The sequence below is a fragment of the Natator depressus genome, chromosome 6, assembly GCF_965152275.1.
Source record: "Natator depressus isolate rNatDep1 chromosome 6, rNatDep2.hap1, whole genome shotgun sequence".
Taxonomy (NCBI): domain Eukaryota; kingdom Metazoa; phylum Chordata; order Testudines; family Cheloniidae; genus Natator; species Natator depressus.
The window spans coordinates 103256403-103273988 of record NC_134239.1 but is presented as its reverse complement, the minus strand read 5'-3'; the positions used below and the strand labels follow the sequence as shown (position 1 = coordinate 103273988).

The 17586-nt window shown below is 42.3% G+C and overlaps 2 protein-coding genes across 2 annotated transcripts in view; one reads left to right on the top strand and one right to left on the bottom strand.

Moving 5' to 3' along the window:
- Positions 1-17586, bottom strand: part of CCDC197 (coiled-coil domain containing 197) — a 77244-nt gene that overhangs the window by 11087 nt on the left and 48571 nt on the right. The window lies entirely within an intron of this gene.
- On the top strand, positions 576-16566 carry DDX24 (DEAD-box helicase 24). The gene is made up of 9 exons (XM_074956163.1): positions 576-692; positions 2599-3319; positions 5172-5555; positions 7115-7268; positions 7661-8176; positions 9830-9905; positions 10571-10759; positions 13554-13683; positions 15272-16566. The coding sequence occupies exons 2-9, from the start codon at positions 2605-2607 to the stop codon at positions 15514-15516; spliced, it is 2409 nt and encodes an 802-aa protein (XP_074812264.1). The 5' UTR covers positions 576-692; positions 2599-2604; the 3' UTR covers positions 15517-16566.

Below are 17586 nucleotides of genomic sequence, written 5' to 3'. Positions count from 1 at the left end.
AACCTACACACCACTTCCAAAAGGCAAAACTAGGAACTTAAATTCATAACTCTGTCGGACACTAAAAATCATGAACTCAAGCAAGATGCTGGTTTCATGGCTCATAACCACAAGTTGTAACACACACCTGCCTGCTAACCCTCAATGGCCCACTTCAAACCCCTTTGCAAACTAACCCCTTCCACCCGCTCCATTTCCTTACCGCCTCCTACCAGACCTGTTATGCCTGATGCTTCACAATCTGCACCACCCTGTATTTAGCTCACACAGGCCAAGGTCCTTCCCCAGACCTACAGATGAGCTCTGGGCAGATCAAACGCTTGTACCCACCCCAACTGAAGCTGGCCCAATAAAATATATCACCTCATCCCCCTTGTCTCTCCCCTGGCGCAGGCCCAGTTCCCCTCAACCCCGCGGCCTGGCCCAGACACCCACACCAGGCCCTACCCAGCTCCCCCCAGCCCCGCGGCCTGGCTCGGACACCCACACCAGGCCCTACCCAGCTCCCCCCAGCCCCGCGGCCTGGCCCGGACACCCTCACCAGGCTACGAAGTTCCCCCCCCTCCCGCCGGTTTGAAGCGGGGCGGGCGCAGGGCAGTGACGTCACGGCTGTCATGGCCGCGCCCGGCTGTGTCCACACGTGGTAGAGCGCGACGGGGCCCTGCAGCGGAGAGTAGCAGCAGGCGGTGACGGTGAGGGCCCGCTCGGGGTCGCGGGAGGCAGCTGGGGCGAGGCTTAGGGCACGGCCGGTGGCAGCCGCTCCTGCTCCGACCTGCCTGCGGCGCTCGGGGGGCGGGGAGAAGAGAACGGGCCCAGAAGCCGGAGGGAGGTGAAGGCGTCCGGCCTGGTGGGAAGAGCGGGCCGGGGGACGCCGGGACCCCAGGGGATGCCCAGCCCGGCAGGCGGGGGGTAAAGGGCAGCTCTGCTCCCTTCCCGGCGGCCGGGCTCGCGGGCACTGCCCAACTCCCCACGCTAGGAGGCCGTTCGCCCGGCTCCTTTACGCCGCCGCCGCCCCTCCCCCTTCTAAATCTGCCCGCGTTCGGCTTCTGCTGTGGGGCCCGGTTCCTGCGCCCAGCCCCCATCGCCGCGGGGGGACCCACCGCTCGCCCTCAGGCCGGTGGGCGCTAAGCTGCTGCTGTCCGGCGCCCTGAGAAGCAGCCTCAGTGACCGCTGTGAGTAGCGACCTCTCCCTGGTGGCAGATCAGCGCCTGGGGCGGGCGTGTGTAGCGTGCAGTGCTGTCCTCTTTTTGTCTCCAGCCAATGCTTCCCCCTGTCCATTGGCGTGGCAGTGGACACAGTTAAAGGGGTACAACGCCATAGTGTGAACACGTTTATACGGGGGCATTCACACCAGGGGCTCTGACACTTCCTCAAATGATAGAGTTAAAGCAGGGCAGAAGCCGTGCTCAGATCTGCCCTGTGGGAAGATGCCAACGCAACAGCCGTTGGCTGCCTCCAGTGCTGCCCAGTGCTTCCTTCCACCTGCCAGCTTCCCAGATCTTTATGCCTCTCTATCCCCTAAATAAAAGCATTACCCAGTGACTTTTCACGTTCCAAAGCCATTCTTCATCACCTCAGTGATCTAATCGACATACAGTATAGTTGAACTTAGCATTTAACTGGTACATACTTTCTAATAATGGTGCAGTAGTTGCCCTCCAGGTTAAGATGTTGAGGGTCAAACTTTCAAAACCAGCAATAAAACTTAAGCACATACACAAGGGGAAACTGCTCACATACGTGCTTATTTTGTAGTGTGTGTGGGGGGGTATTTTCTGAGAGTTGGAGAAGGGAAGGAATCCTCCACAAATTATGCAGCTCCCATTTCAATAACTAGATCCGGTTGCTCTGTGCTCAGTATACCCCCACTCCATTTTGCTAAAGGAAAGGCAGCTCTTCAGAGGAACTGGAAGGGAGGGGTATAGGATTCTCTCTTTAAAGTAGAACATAGCGTCCTGCCCATTATGCTGTTTTAGTGAGATAAATCACTTTATCTCAAGGGGACATAAAAAATTCAGATAGTTAACTGTGGTCATAAATGAGCCTACCGTAAATGAACAGCATTCTAGTAAAAAGAATGTTATTTATGAAACAGCAGTAGAGGAACCCCAATATCAGGCTGCAGCCTACTTTCCATTTTGTGTGACCCTCAGAAGAGTTTTCAACACTAAATTCTAAAAATGTCAAATTAATAAAAAGAAGCATAACAGAAGCTGGTTTGACAGTCTGGCATCGGGGCTTTGATATTGCTTAGGTATCTCATCCATTTTTCAACAGGAGCCTGACAAATAATTTTAAACAGGCCTGTCATTTCAAATGCAATTTAAGTAATTAAAATTCATTTGTCAAATAGCTGTGTGAGGTTAGAGTTGCAAGTGTTTTTAAAAGTGGAGAAGCCAAACAGAAGCCAGTCCAGCACTGTGAAAGTCAGTCAATAAGGCTAATAGGCTAGAATCCAGAGACAAACTGCAGTTAGCTGCAACAGACATAGCCTATCAGATTTACACAAATATACTCCAGCGTTTATGGGTATGTTAACTTGACTGTCACTGTTTTGTTCTGGTGGCTTACAATGGTTTATTTTCCGATTTTTTTTAGATAATCATGAAGACAAGAAATAAGTTTAAGACTTCCTTTAAATTGAAACAAAAGGGTATCAAAGTAGTAGGAAAATGGAAACCCATAGAAATTGACCCAAATCTGTTTGCTGATGAGCAACTTGGAGATTTAGTGTGTTTTGAGGAGCTTACAGATTATAAATTGGTGAATTCTTCCAAAGTTGGAAAAGAAAAAGGAAAGAAGAGAAAATCTGATAGTGTTTCTGAAGAGGAGGAGGAAGATTCTACCATCCAGAAAAAAAAGAGAAAGAAAGACAAAGAGCTGGGAACAAGGGCAAGTAAAAATTATAACCTTAAAGTGGAGCAAGATGAAATGGTAATTGATTTAGAGGACAAGCCTAAAGACACCATCAAGTTGTGGGGTTATGAGGAAGATGAATGTGAATCAGGAAGCACTACAACCACAGAAAAAACTTTGAAGAAAAAGAAAAAAAAGAAAGTGAAAAAGAAAGTGTTTCCATCTGAGAGAGCTCCTCTACCAGCAAAGTCTTCTAAAAAGGTTAAAAATTGGACCACGGGAGTTCTGTCTGCCTCATCTGATCAAAAAACAGATGTGTCTGCATGGAAAGACCTCTTTGTTCCTAAGCCGGTTCTGCAGGCCTTGAGCTATCTAGGATTTAGTGCTCCAACTCCTATTCAAGCATTAGCCCTGCCTTCTGCAATCAGAGATAATATGGATGTTCTTGGTGCTGCAGAAACAGGTACAAATCCATGCTATTAGCACACTGAATCTCCCGTTCTCCCTTTTAAAACACGCAGTGTATTGTCACAATTGCAGTAACGGTGTGAAGAGCATATAAGCTTCAGCACATTGAATGGGTGTGTTTACTATGCATAGTTATGATGTAGAAAAGATTATGTTACATACTATGCCTGTTCACAACTACTACATGCAAAGCTTTAAATCCTCCACTTCTTCCCCATCCATGCTTATTAACAAGTCTTATTTTGAATTATTCTTAAAGAGTAGGCCATAATTAGACACCCATACAATCCAATTGAAACCAATGGGGTTGCAAAGGTGTAAATGAGAGCAGAATTTGTCCCTGAAGAACACTGTGTCTTTGCCATAGCAGAACAGCCAGTAGTACTTCCAGTCTAGTTATCCCATTCCCAATGTTGACCTATACATATTGGGTCTGGTGTATTGTGCATGGAGTAGGAATTTGCTTGCCTCTGAAGCATCCAGTATGCTAAGCTTGGGCCTGAGGGAAGAAAGGGATTGATGAGACACTGATCTGTTTCCCTTACTGGCAGCAGCAAAAGGGAACTTGCAGGGATTGGTTAGCCAGGTATATCCACAGGGAGATCAGCTGTGGGGAGTTCTGGGGCACAGAATCATCAGACACATAAATGAACATGACTTGTTGGGGAAGAATCAACATGGTTTTTGTAAAGGGAAATCATGCCTCACCAATCTACTAGGATTCTTTGAGGGGGGTCAACAAACATGTGGACAAGGGGGATCCAGTGGACATAATGTACTTAGAATTTCAGAAGGCCTTTGACAAGGTCCCTCACCAAAGGCTCTTAAGCAAAGTAAGCTGTTTTGGGATAAGATGGAAGGTGCTCTCCAGGATCAGTAACTGGTTAAAAGATAGGAAACAAAGGGAAGGAATAAATGGTCAGTTTTCAGAATGGAAAGAGGTAAATAGTGGTGTCCCCCAGGGGTCTGTACTGGGACCTGTACTATTCAACGTATTCATAAATGATCTGGAAAAAGGTGTAAACAGTGAGGTGGCAAAATTTGCAGATGATACAAAACTACTCAAGATAGTTAAGTGCCAGGCAGACTGCGAAGAGCTACAAAAGGATCTCTAGATGAACAGTTTTGTTTAATTTTTTTGGTCCCCTAAAGAGGTTCAGTGTTTGGCCAAAGCATCCCCTAGAGATGACCTTTACATATCAGATACTATTAAGTTTTGCTGCCCCAGCCATGAGTGAATCTACAGTTGATCCCTGAAATTATATTTAGTGGAGCACTTTTCCATCTTTCCCCCTTAGTTTGTGCTCTGTGTTAAGTCAAGTGATTGGTCTTTTTATTACACAAAGTGAAATAATGGTTACACTTAGTTTCTCAGTTAATAAGCAAAATCACATAATGAAAAAATAGAAATTAATCCTTTAAATAGCTTTCAGTTTGTCCTTGGCCTCATTTGCTATTCCTTTATTTGGAGAACATTGATCAGAGCAGCCAATTAGGGCATGGTATTCTCCTTTAGGGTATACGGTTCTTTAAAAAGACCTTGGCTGCTATTGCAATTTTTTAAAACTACTTTCCTAGCAAATGTATATTCTGCCTGCCCATCTAGGGCTTGGAAAAATACCTGCTCCATCCACAAAGTATCTACTTGAGGTCACTATTATAGGAATTTAAACCAAGGTGCTGTGGCTTGGCTTCTAATTTCATAGAATCAAAAAAGTGCACTTATACCGTAGAAATAAATAAAATAAGAATAATTTTTAATTTACTTTAGTAACTGCAGTTGGTTGCTGCTGCTTTGCAAACAGTTGTAATGCTTGTGTTTCTGTGTTGTTGTTTGGTGCTTTTAGGAAGTGGGAAAACACTCGCATTTGCAATTCCAATGATCCACTCTGTGCTACGGTGGCAAGAATCAAAAAGCAGAAGCAACAATGCTACTGAAGAGCCTCTCTGTGATGATGAAGACAAACCAGAATGGGAAAGTGATGATGAAACAAACCCTAAGCACCTAAACCCTAAGCAGGATGAAGATAGTGGGGGTGATGATGATGTAGATGAATCTTGCACAATAGGTTGCGTGAAGGTGCTGGAAAATGTAGAATTTGATTTTGGTGCCAACAAACGTGCTGCTGACTTGAATAAAAACAGGCCTCTTTTAGGGCTGGTGCTGACTCCCACAAGGGAACTAGCTGTACAAGTAAAACATCATATTGATGCCGTGGCCAAATTTACAGGTAGGAGAGACAGAGGCAAGAGAGCTGGGGTCTAATTCCTGCCTTTGCTATTGACTGTGTGTGCACCTCAGTTTCCTCTTCATAAAATGGAGATACTTCCTTTATCTTGGAAGGGGTGTTAGGAAGCTTAATGCATGAATGTTTGAAATGTGATTTGAGATTCTTGGATGGGAAGCACTGTAGAAGTGCAAAGTTACCATTAATGTGTTGCCTAAAGCTGTGCAGTATAACTTCCACCTATGAATGTTTACTATCACTGTTGACTTAGAAATACAAAATCTGCACTAAAATCAGTGGTCACATTGCCACAGATACCCAAGTACCACTTTCTGGTGATGTGGGTTAAATATATCAACATGGAAATGACATAGATTTTTAAGGCCCGAAGGAACCATTAAATCATTTAGTTTGAATCCTGTAGAACACATACCATAGATTTTCACCCAGTTACCCCCTGCTTTGAGACCAATAATTTGTTTGACTAAAGCATATTATAAACCTCCTCATCTCCTTTACATATTAGAAGCTCACACAACTCTTATGTGAATGAGTTGAGGTAAGACAGGGAGGATCAAGTAGCAAAAATTACCTTTCCTTCCTAATATTAATGATTATGTATTCATTAGACTAGAGTAATACTGCTATTCTTCCAGAATACATGCAACATGGAGTATTTTCTTTAAAACATGTTCCTTTGGCCTCTATCCTGTAACTGAAAGGAAGGCTAATTTTAACTCTTATCCTTAAAACACCACATCGATTTGTGGAAGTACAGTTCTGTTAAAAGCTAATGCAGCTTTGCACCCCAGTGAGAGACAGTTGCTATGTAGTCAGAGTAGGCTGGGGTGGTTTTAACAACCAGTGTGTGCTACTGCTGCAAAAGCATTTGGAGGCAGGAAGGAAAATCCCTCCCAGTGTTGTCCTTCCCTGTCAGCTTAAACTGACTTTGAGCAAGTCTTCATATGCTTAGTCTGGCCACTTTTAGTTGTCAACAACTTCCACTGGCTGGTTGCTAAAATGGGCAGTTCATAATCCAGGTGCAAGACATGCCTCCCTCAACTTTATTCATTGTGTGCAGACCTTCTGACAGTGTAAGGGACTGCTTACCCATTAGACATATTAACATATCTAATTCTGAATGGAAGAATGTCAAAGCTTAGACCCTGAGGAAGAGTGGTGGGTTGCCTTCCTACGTGGGCATTTGGAACCTAAAGAAAACATGTATTAACTATCTAGTATATAAATAATCATTCCTGCTGTTTTTAGGCAAGTGCAATTCAAGAGATATCCTTTTACTTTTGGCCTCTTTCTATAGTCAGCATTTCACTGTAATGCTGACCATGTGCTTAATGTTGTACAGAGAAGAGGAGGAGACAGTACCTGGCCAAATGAACTTACAGTCTAGATAAAACTTTTTAAATGATTTCCCAAAGCTGCAGTATAGTATGGAATATGTCTGTTTTCCTTCCTAAAATGTGGAGAATATTTTCCAGCAGGAAGTAACTAAAGTAAACTTAATCCTCCATGGTCTTTACATCATGCGACCTTTTGTGTTTTAGGCATTCAAACTGCAATTCTGGTTGGTGGAATGGCTGCTCAGAAACAGGAACGAGTATTGAATCAGAAGCCAGAAATTGTAATTGCAACCCCAGGTCGTCTATGGGAGCTAATTAAAGAGAAACACCCACATCTCTCAAATCTCCGGCAGCTCAGGTAAAGGTGACTTTTAGTCTTAACTACTCAGAATTAATATCCTTGGAAAAGACTATCCAGTATCACCAAACATGCTTAATTACTTACTGATTAACTAATGTTGACTGTGCAGGAGCACTTATGTCTTTGCTAGAAGATCTCATTAAAGTTCATATTCATTATATTGAGAATGGGGGATGTCAACCGCATTAGCAAAAAACTAACTGTTGCCTTTTGAACCTTGACCGTTCAGAGAGGAACAGAAACGGCTGCTGTAATTACCCATGCATACCTAGCCTCCTTTATGTTTTACATGGGGAAAAGCAAGAAAGGTTCTTTTGAAGTGTATCGTATTTCTATTTATCTGACGTAACCACTGTGCTTCTATACTGTACCTGTCTTGTATCCAACAGGTGCCTTGTGATTGATGAAGCAGACCGAATGGTCGAAAGGGGACATTTCTTAGAACTCTCTCAGTTGCTCGAAATGTTAAATGATTCACAATATAACCCTCGACGTCAGACTTTTGTGTTTTCTGCCACACTGACTTTGGTCCATCAGGCTCCCACAAGAGTTTTACAAAAGAAATATGCTAAAAAAATAGATCAGAAGACCAAACTGGAAATGCTAATGGAAAAAGTGGGGATAAGGGGCAAACCTAAAGTGATAGACTTAACAAGAAAAGAGAGCACTGTAGAGACTCTGACCGAAACCAGGATCCACTGTGACATGGATGACAAAGACTATCACCTCTATTATTTTTTGCTTCAGTACCCAGGAAGAACCATGGTCTTTGCAAACAGTATAGACTGCATAAAACGCCTTAGTGCGCTCCTCACAATCCTGGATTGTAACCCCCTGCCTCTGCATGCAAACATGCACCAGAAGCAAAGGTTAAAAAACCTGGAAAGGTTTGCTGAGAGAGAGAAGTAAGTTGATTGTTCTGTTGTGGGAAAACTGTGAGTGAAAAGGAAAAATGGTTGACTACAGGAGGAGAGTGTGGGGGGAGATGACGCCTAGTTCAAGGGATTGGCTGTAGGACACAGCTCTTGACAACTTCTAGGTCACCAGTTCAAATCTAATCCAGGCTGGGGTAATAACTGAAAATTGTTACCATCTGCTGGCTGTTCAGTGGCCTTTGTGATATGAGGTGATGTCTCAGTTCATCTCCATAACAACAAAATGCCTACACAGCTGGAATTGACTGGCAACCTGGTAGACAGACTCAGGCAGAGAAGCCAAAGATTAAATCACACATGAAGACATTGAGGTAGGAGCTGTGCGGGGAAGCTCACATTGCTGTTGCCCAGACTGACCTATGCTCAAGTTGATGGCTTCTGTCTCCAGGGTTTGTACCTGAGCACCTTTCGCTAGTACAAAATTCATACTCTTGTGTGCGTATTTTCAGTGAAACTTTTGATAAAACATCCCTGCTGGAGAACATCCTATCAATACTATCCTTGGTTTATGACAGACTGAGCAGAGTTTCATAGATTGTTAAAGCCAAAAGGGACCATTAGATCGTCTAGTCTCATCTGTATAGCAATGGTCAAGGAATTTCACCAAACTATCCCCCTGTATTGAGCCCCATAACTGTAAGCTATGCAATGCATTGTCATAAAACAGAGCTTTTGTTAAAATCTTAGCCAATTCCTACTGAGAATGCTTGTGAATGATTTTTCAGTTGCCTGTAGCATTTAAAAACAAAACAAAACACAGTTATCATCAATCCTTACAGAGGCCCTAACCCTTGTTATGGATTATTTACATGTGAAATGGCTTGCTTGAAAATGCATCTGTTTGACATATTTGCATGAAAAAAAATTTAGTGGTCAGAATTCAAAATACTGTATTTTTTCCCCACCCTTTTATAGTTCAGAACTGGCTAAATGCAATTTCCTCAAGTGCAATTCAGTATAAGAATTTTCAGTCCAAAAGGAATTATGTTCAGAAAATTCAGAGTGTTTGAACACAGAAGTCTATAATGGAGGAATGGTTTTGCAACCTGCATTGCAGTGTTCATACTAGCAAAAGCTGTCACAGCCGTATCATGTACCTTTTCAAAAGAATCAGCAGTATTAGTAGAAAATCATATTAAATTAATGAAACGTTTAAACCTAGACTGGACAAAGCGCTGCAAAATGTTTTGTAGGATGAGCAGACTTGCACTGCCAGGAAGTTGGATTAAATGATCAAATAGGTCTTTTCACACTGACTTTGGTGAAACAGGAAGAGAATAAAAGAATAGCAAGACACACTTTTGCTAGGATTGAAGTTAATGATAGCTTTGCCATTGACCTCATTGGGAGTAGTGTATGGTCCACAGTCAGTAACAAATTACATTATTTCTTTTCCTTTCAATATTTCACATTTCAGGGTTGCCCTAGATCAGGTGTTTAGGTGTCAATTTCTTGACTTCCAAATAGATGACATATTCCTAGCAGATGTTATAAAATAAGCGTGCTCTTCAAATTCTTTTGGCAAAATTTTGGGTCACTCACACTGCGTGTTTACTGGCATCTGGTTTACATTACAGGTTTATGTTTAATGAATAACATGTATCCCAACTTTCTCTATTTCAGCTGTGTCCTTTTGACAACAGATGTTGCAGCTCGTGGTCTGGATATTCCTAACGTGCAGCATGTCATCCATTACCAGGTTATAAAAATCTTTTGAAGCTTCTATTGCCTGCTTTTTGAACCAGGGTCTCATTGATCTAAAACCTGGCTACAATATAAAACAGTGCTTCTCAGTCCCTAGTAAAGAAGTATAGAAATTAAGCCTCAAGTATTTAATGCTCCTATAGCCCTCTGCATTAAAAGGATCTCAGAATGCTTTACAAAGATAAATTATACCCATTTCTAGAGTGACCATCACTAGTGTCAGGGTGCCATTTACAGACAGTTTTGTGTACAAGAAGTTACCTGTATGGCTATGGCTCTTCTCACTTTCCCATTTACACTCTGAACTTAGGCATCAGGGTCCCACTTCAGAGGAGTCAGATGACCCCACCTCATAACATATCTGAGGTTGGGTATCATTTTGCCTTGCTTTGTGCATAGGGAAACAGGCTCAGGGAATAGGAGTGATTCACCAAAAGTTGCGCAAGCCGTCACTGTCAGAGCTGGGTTTAGAACGTGTCCCTGGAATCCCACCTCTGTGCCTTAATCGCTTCCTTTCTTTATCAACAAGGTTCATGTTATGAAAGCAATTTATCAGACACCTGCTTGTCATCTCTGAGTCTGAATGTTGCAAGCATTTCCTTACCTGTCATATACACTCTTTTGATTTATGGGAGCCCTTTAACTATAGATTTTTTGCAGGTTCCACGCACTTCTGAGATTTATGTGCACAGAAGCGGTAGAACAGCTCGAGCTGCCAACGAAGGCCTTAGCTTGCTGTTGATCGGCCCTGATGATATGATAAATTTTAGGAAGATTTATAAGACATTGGAGAAAAATGAAGAGCTTCCATTTTTCCCAGTTGAAACAAAATGCATGTTTGCTATCAAGGTAAAAAAACATTTTCAATACAAGTGATTGCTCGTGTATTATGTTTAATGAAACACCCTTCACATTTTATTAAGGTTTCAGAATAAGTCTGAGTTTCAAAAGGTGAGTTGAAAACAAAATTAATCAACTTTCATCTTCAATAGCAATGTGCTGAATGCTTCTATTAAGGAAGGCATCCTAATGCTAAGGAAGGCATTCAACACACAAACAGATTTTTTAAATGTTCACTGTTTAATACTTCTGTGTAATTATGTATAATTTCTCATATATAGATCTTGAAATGCTTTACAGAGGTGAGCATGTATCATTATCCCTCTTTTATGGATGGGGAAACTGAGGCAACAGTAAATCACGTGATTTATTCAAAATCGCACAGTGAGTTACTAGCAGAATAGGAAATGGAACTTGGGCTTCCTATATCCCAGTACTGTGGTCATTCTGCTAGACCATATCTACCTACCCCTTTTAGGTCCCACAACATCCAGCCCTTCCACATCTGAGGTCACCCTCTGCTGGAATATCCCAGTACAGACAATGCTGGCAAATGTTACATCTACCACTGAACCCTGCTAGAGACCGATAAATGCCATTTTTGAGCTGTTTGTGTTACTGAACAACAACATAAGTTTTGTGTATCTTGAAGGGTGGAATAATAAATAATGGCAAGGTTTTGCAAAACAATAAAAAAAATAAAATAAAGTCTTTCACCACACCTTCTGTCCCTAAGCATTGGTGGCTTCATACTCCATCAGGATTCTCTAATAGCTGTGATGGCAGAAGAATAATGCTTGTCTGTAACATTGGCATGACAGTTGGCCGGCAGTGGAGGGGCTGACCTTTGTACAACCCAAAAGAATGGGAGAAAAAGCAGCAATTTTTCAGTTAATGTGGTGAACGCCCCTCCTATCCTAGTATCTGGACTGGCATATGCACCACCAGGGCTAGGCACGTGGGCTAGCCCAACAGCTACAGCAGTACTGCTCTCATGGGACACCCAGGAACTTCCACGTATTACAGGCTACTTGCAGGTTGGGTTGCTAGATTCAGCCTTTTTAAGAGAGGAAGGAGAAAGCAGAGTTGTTTCTACAGGTTTTTTCTCCTTTAAAACATGTCCAGAAAAACCAGTCCTCTCAAAAGTTCTCTGTTTACTAGTGAGGCAAAACCATTCTTGTCTCAAGAGTTTTTTTCTTTGGTGTGTGGCTTCTGAAATGAGTTTGCTTCTGCTTTTCTTTCCAGAGTAATACTTAATGCTTATATAGCACTTCACAATCTGTAACCTACAGACTGCTGGATGGTAGGTATATCCACCATCTGTCTCCTCCACTCTTCCTCTTCTTTCCCTGCATGGAATCTTTTACTCATAAGTGCCAGTAGGCTTGAGTTGGAGTATGTGCTACATTTCAGACAATCATGGCTTCAGCTATTGTGCCTAACCTACCACTCACTACTGAGCATGATTGTTCCCATGATCGTGTATTTAAAGTGGCATGTTATGAGGTGAAAGCCACTGATGTTGATTACCAAAATGTGTGTTTAAATGCTTGGAAGTGGGGGCCAGCAGGAAGTCTGTGTAGTTTGGGAGAGTTGCTCACCCCATATTAAATGTTATTCTGGTCCTGGTAACAGAGCTGGAACTGCCAGTGTTGGTTCTCATCATCTCTCCCATCACTATCTTCCGCCTTTGACTAGAGATGGCTTCCCTTGAATTTTATTATCTACAAGGGAGGCACTGTAACCTACTGGATAGGGCACTGGACTGGGACTCAGGATACCAGGGGTCAATGCTCAGGTCTGTAACTGGCCTGCTGGGTGATCTTGGGCATGTCACTTACCACCACCACCCCTGTGCCTCAGCTTCCCCATCTGTAAAATTGGGATAGTGATACTGACCTCCTTTGGAAAAACACTGGGATCTAAAGATGAAAAAAGAGCTAGGTCCTGTCTGAATTTTATGAACAATCCTAAACCTCTGGGCACAAAAGAGACTTGATAGGACCCTAGCAAAGCACAAATGATGGAGGGACAAGTAGAGGACTCAAGAAGTTATATGGAAATAATAAAAAGCTATTTAAAGGTTCCAGTAATGAGCTGAGGACAAATGGTTGATTGCAGTTAATTAATGATTTCAAGCGTAATTTTGCCTCTGTGATTTCATAAGTGTCCTAGCCCCTGATCATCCAGCGGTGCCGTCTGATGCTGAGATACTGTAGCATCTTGCTATTCAGTATAGTTGTAGTAGTTCAGTCAGCGTGTCCTGCACGCTGCACAGTCTTTTTTGCAGTCACTACTGTCTGCATGCTGGAGAGGGAATCTTATTGTTCTGTTACATTTTATTCAATAACAGTGACAATTTTCTATCTAGTCTTAGTTATGTAAGTTAACTGTACTATGTAATACCTGCGTTGGGAACTAATGGCACATGGACTTTTGATTTGTTCCTAACTTCTGAAGAGAGTGTCCTGATATTCATGGCCCCACCACTCCCTAAGATAGATTAAGAGTTAGCGTTCATTTGTGCATTACTTGAGAATTATGATTTTTGTTACCATAGTGCCTAGAAGTCTGAGTCATCTACCAGGACCTCATTGTTCTAGACGTCATACAAACACGACGTCTGTCTGTGACAGTAAATCGCTTGCTGGAGACAAAGCCTCTTTCATGTATTTCTCTGATTGTTTTTGTCCTTGCCTTTGCAAGATTAGCACAGTAACTGTGTTCTAACACATGCTGTCGAGTGCTGATTCTACAGCCATCCCACATTCCTCTCTGACGTATTGCTGTGCTTTTGTGGCAGGAGCGGGTGAATTTAGCAAGGCAGATTGAAAAGGTGGAATATTACAACAGCCGGGCAAAACAGCACAACTCTTGGTTCCAGCAAGCTGCGGAGGCTCTTGAAATTGATCTTGATGATGATGTCCTCATAGGCAAGTAGAACTGCTTACAAGTATGCTTGGCTCACTGCCTCCCTCCCCCCCCCCCAATCCCCTGCAGATGCAACTGTGTCTAGCATATGTCCAACCATACTGGAAGAAATATCTCAACCCTGAGGGGAGTCAAGGGGAGAGTGTGGGATGATACCACTTAAAACTGTATTAGCACTAATCCTCACAGCCCCTCTGTAAGGTGGGCAGATTGGGCTAATGACTGTTTCACAGATGGGAAGTTTAGGTAGAGAGATGTGACACTTCTGACACATTACTGAGGGGTCTGGGCTAAGAAGTCAGGAGCTCCTGTCAGCTAGCTTAGCCTAATTGAACATGCTGTCCCAGCAGGTCCTGCAAGAGTTTCATCTGTTCTATGACAGTGTGATGGCTTCTGTGACCCTGTACCCCCCTATGACTGTGTAGAATCTATTTCCTGCTCTTTCCTGTAATCAAGCAGCAGGACACAACTCTCCCTGTATATTTTATACAACAGTACACCAGGAGGTACGGATGGAGCGATCTGGGCCAAAGACAGAATGCCTAGTCAAACAACTAAGAAGAGTAGTTATTCTGCTATAATTAAGATTAGTTAAAAATTGTCAGTGTTTTGGGGGGGTGGGCGGGGGGACAGAAAATGGGTTTCCACAGAGAAAAATCATGGAAAGTGCCTGCTTTCTGGGGAAAACTTCATCAAAAACGCAAACACAGAAAGCTTCATGGTTTTTGACTAAAAATTTTCAGTTTTTTGATGGAAAGTTGAAATTTTCAGCAGTAAAAGTCCCATTTTCCTACCAGCTCTAGCTATGTTCACACAGTTCTGTGCTGCTTTGGTCTTTTTTTTTTTTTTTTTTTTTAAAAACACCTTAACATTAAAACCTTAAATGCATGTGTCTGTTCTTGGATTTAATTTAAAAATCCCCATGTGGTGGTGGTTGATTTTGACCGACTTCTCCCCAGTCAATATGAGGCACTGTCAAAGGGCTGTTGGCAGAGTATCTTTGGCTTAAACTGACTGTAGCATGAGTGTCACTACATAGCTAAAAGAAAAGAAGTACTTGTGGCATCTTTGAGACTAACAAATTTATTTGAGCATAAGCTTTCATGAGCTACAGCTCACTTCATCGGATGCATCTGCCCCCAACACCCCTCTGAGGTAGGGGAGTGCCATCATCCCCATTTTGCATATGGGGCAAATGGTAACTAAGTGGCTTGCCTAAAGTCAGACAGGAAGTCTGTGGCAGAGCTGGGAACTGGACCCAGCACTCGAGCCCTGAGCTAGCATCTTAACCACTTAGACCATCCTTCTTCCCATTATTCTGTTCATAATTGGGCAGCCCATTGAAACTTAAACAATTCAGAAGTCAAGATTCTCTCCTCAATTTTATTGGCTTGCTGGTACCCAAAATGGAGAGGAGGTGCGATAACCCCCAAGCACAAATCCATGGAAAGCAGGGTGGCTACATTAAAAGCCCTAAAGGGGGGCGGAAGAGAGATGATTTGGATCTTTATGGCTGCTATATTTAGAAGTACAAAAGATTGTTTAACTGTCATAATAAAGCCTTATTCTGTTTTTGGTTTGTCCCCCAAGGAGGACGATTGAATGAGCAAGAAGAGAGTCAGAAGCAAAAGATGCTGAAGGGAATGAAAAAACAGCTGAAACATTTGTTATCACAACCAGTATTTAAAGTCCTTCTGAAGACCAAATATCCAACACAATCTGGAAAGCTACTACTCCCTCATTCACCAGTGAGCAATTCAGAATCTGCTCTGAGCACCGTATCAAAACAACAAGCAAAGAGGAGGAAGAAGAAAAAGAAATTAATTACAGATTAATTAGATAAATGATCAGTTGCACCATGGGGTGTGGGAGAGAAGAGCGGCCATTTTTCCTTAGATCTGGATTACATTCATCCATGACTGCTTATACAATGATGCAGAACAAAACACCTAGTACCATGTGGGTGGACATTCTAGACAAACAGCTCCTACATGTTGTTTGTACTGGCACACTCTGGAAAATTAAGCTAAATGGCATTGGTAACATGAGAACTGTAGCTAGTTAATGTGTCTTGACTGTCAAAAATCCTGTTTGCGGTATTCTTATTAACCTTTTCCTTTTAGCATGCTAATGAAAGATCAGCTTTAAGAAGTTTGAATCAGTGTTTACCTACCTTATAAACAAAGTTTAGGCTAAATTCATTCCAAGTGTAACTCCATTTACTTCAATGAATTTGGACTTTTACATTTTAAAAGAGCAGGGAGAGACTAAGAAGGGTTCTTGCTGTGGAGCTCTACCTTTGCTAAAATAGACCTGCTGTGAAGCTTGACCTTTGCAAGTGCCAGTGCAGTGAGATAAGAAAAAAAATATATATATAGCCTTTTTGCCCATAAACCAACAGCTCTGGTTAACAGAATCAATCCCAGATTCTCATCTCCTTGGAGCTTTTCTGTGGAGATTAATTTCTCAGTTCCCTCTGCTGGCTGTAATTTCACTAGTCTCTGTTGATGTGCTCTATATAATACGCTACTGAGTTGGAATGGCAGCATGCTTGAACCAGTTTTGTAAGAATTCTAATCCAAATTTAGATTTCTAAGGAGTAGCAAAGATTTTTTTCCTTATTTGGTGTTCAAGCAGCTTGAAGGTGTGTCAACACTGTGACCCTTGTTTTTGTGAAAACGAGAGCATGTCATGGAAGAAATGGGCACTGAAGTGCACATATCAATAAAACAAACTGTGCTTTTAATAAAAAGAATGAGGAGTACTTGTGGCACCTTAGAGACTAACAAATTTAAGCATAAGCTTTTGTGGGCTAAAACCCACTTCATTGGATGCATGCTGTGGAAAATGCAGTAGGAAGACAGAGATTGTATGTATATATACAACCCCCCCCCCCCCAAAATGGGTGTTGCCATACCAACTATAACAAGAGTAATCAGTTAAGGTGAGCTATCAGCAGCAGGAGGGGGAAAAAAAAAAAAACACACACACACCTTTTGTAGTGATAATTAGGATGGCCCATTTCCAACAGTTGACAAGGTATGAGTAACAGTAGGGGGAAAAAAATTAGCATAGGGAAATTGTTTTACACAAAATAAAACTACCCATCCACTCCCAGTTTTTATTCAAGCCTAATTTAATGGTGTCCAGTTTGCAAATTAACTCAAATTCAGCAGTTTCTTGTTGAAGTCTGTTTTTGAAGTTTTTTGTTGATGTAGTATTGCGACTTTTGGGTCTGTAATTGAGTGACCACTCTGAAACCTGTGCTTTTAACAACATTTTAAGCAGACTATTGGAAATAATTGTTAAATATTTTAAGATCCCACATCATAAAGTGGGCTTCAATTAAATTACAAAATCCAAGAGCAGCTAACATTAACACAGAGTTAAGATTCCTTGGTGGTATGTCTCCCCCTTGCAGACTACAGTTGAGCAAGACCTCAAGCTTCTGACAACCAGGAAATACCCAATCAACCTTAGCTCTGCCCTCTTCCAGCAATGCCTCCTTTCACACACACCCCCACCCCTTTATTCTGCCAACGCCCCTGCTTTCTGAAACATACAATCTCTTCTCCTTTTACAACCCATTCATTCTGACTTGTGGGATTCTACTACTGTTAAAGGACAAAAACAAAAAGAGTTTAATCCTGCTTGAGTAACATTCATTTCTACAGCTGTGGGATGGTCTCATGTTCTTTGGCATAAAAGGAGGATGGGCAAGAAACCAGAGGAGTCCATGTGAGTTGAAGAAGAGATACATCTTCAAAACTCACTATTTCTAGTATGTGAGAGGGAGATACTGGCGGGGGGGAGGGAAGAGTTTGTCAAGTGAAGTTCTGAGAAGAGTTGATCACTGCTGCTTGTGCTATTGTGTCTTAGCATGATTTTGATCACATCCTCCTCTC

Coding starts and splice junctions, on each gene's coding strand:
- DDX24 (XM_074956163.1), top strand. CDS start 2,605: ATGAAGACAAGAAATAAGTTTAAGACTTCCTTTAAATTGAAACAAAAG. Junction 3,320..5,171: donor TCTTGGTGCTGCAGAAACAG/GTACAAATCCAT, acceptor TGGTGCTTTTAG/GAAGTGGGAAAACACTCGCA. Junction 13,684..15,271: donor TGATGATGATGTCCTCATAG/GCAAGTAGAACT, acceptor TTGTCCCCCAAG/GAGGACGATTGAATGAGCAA.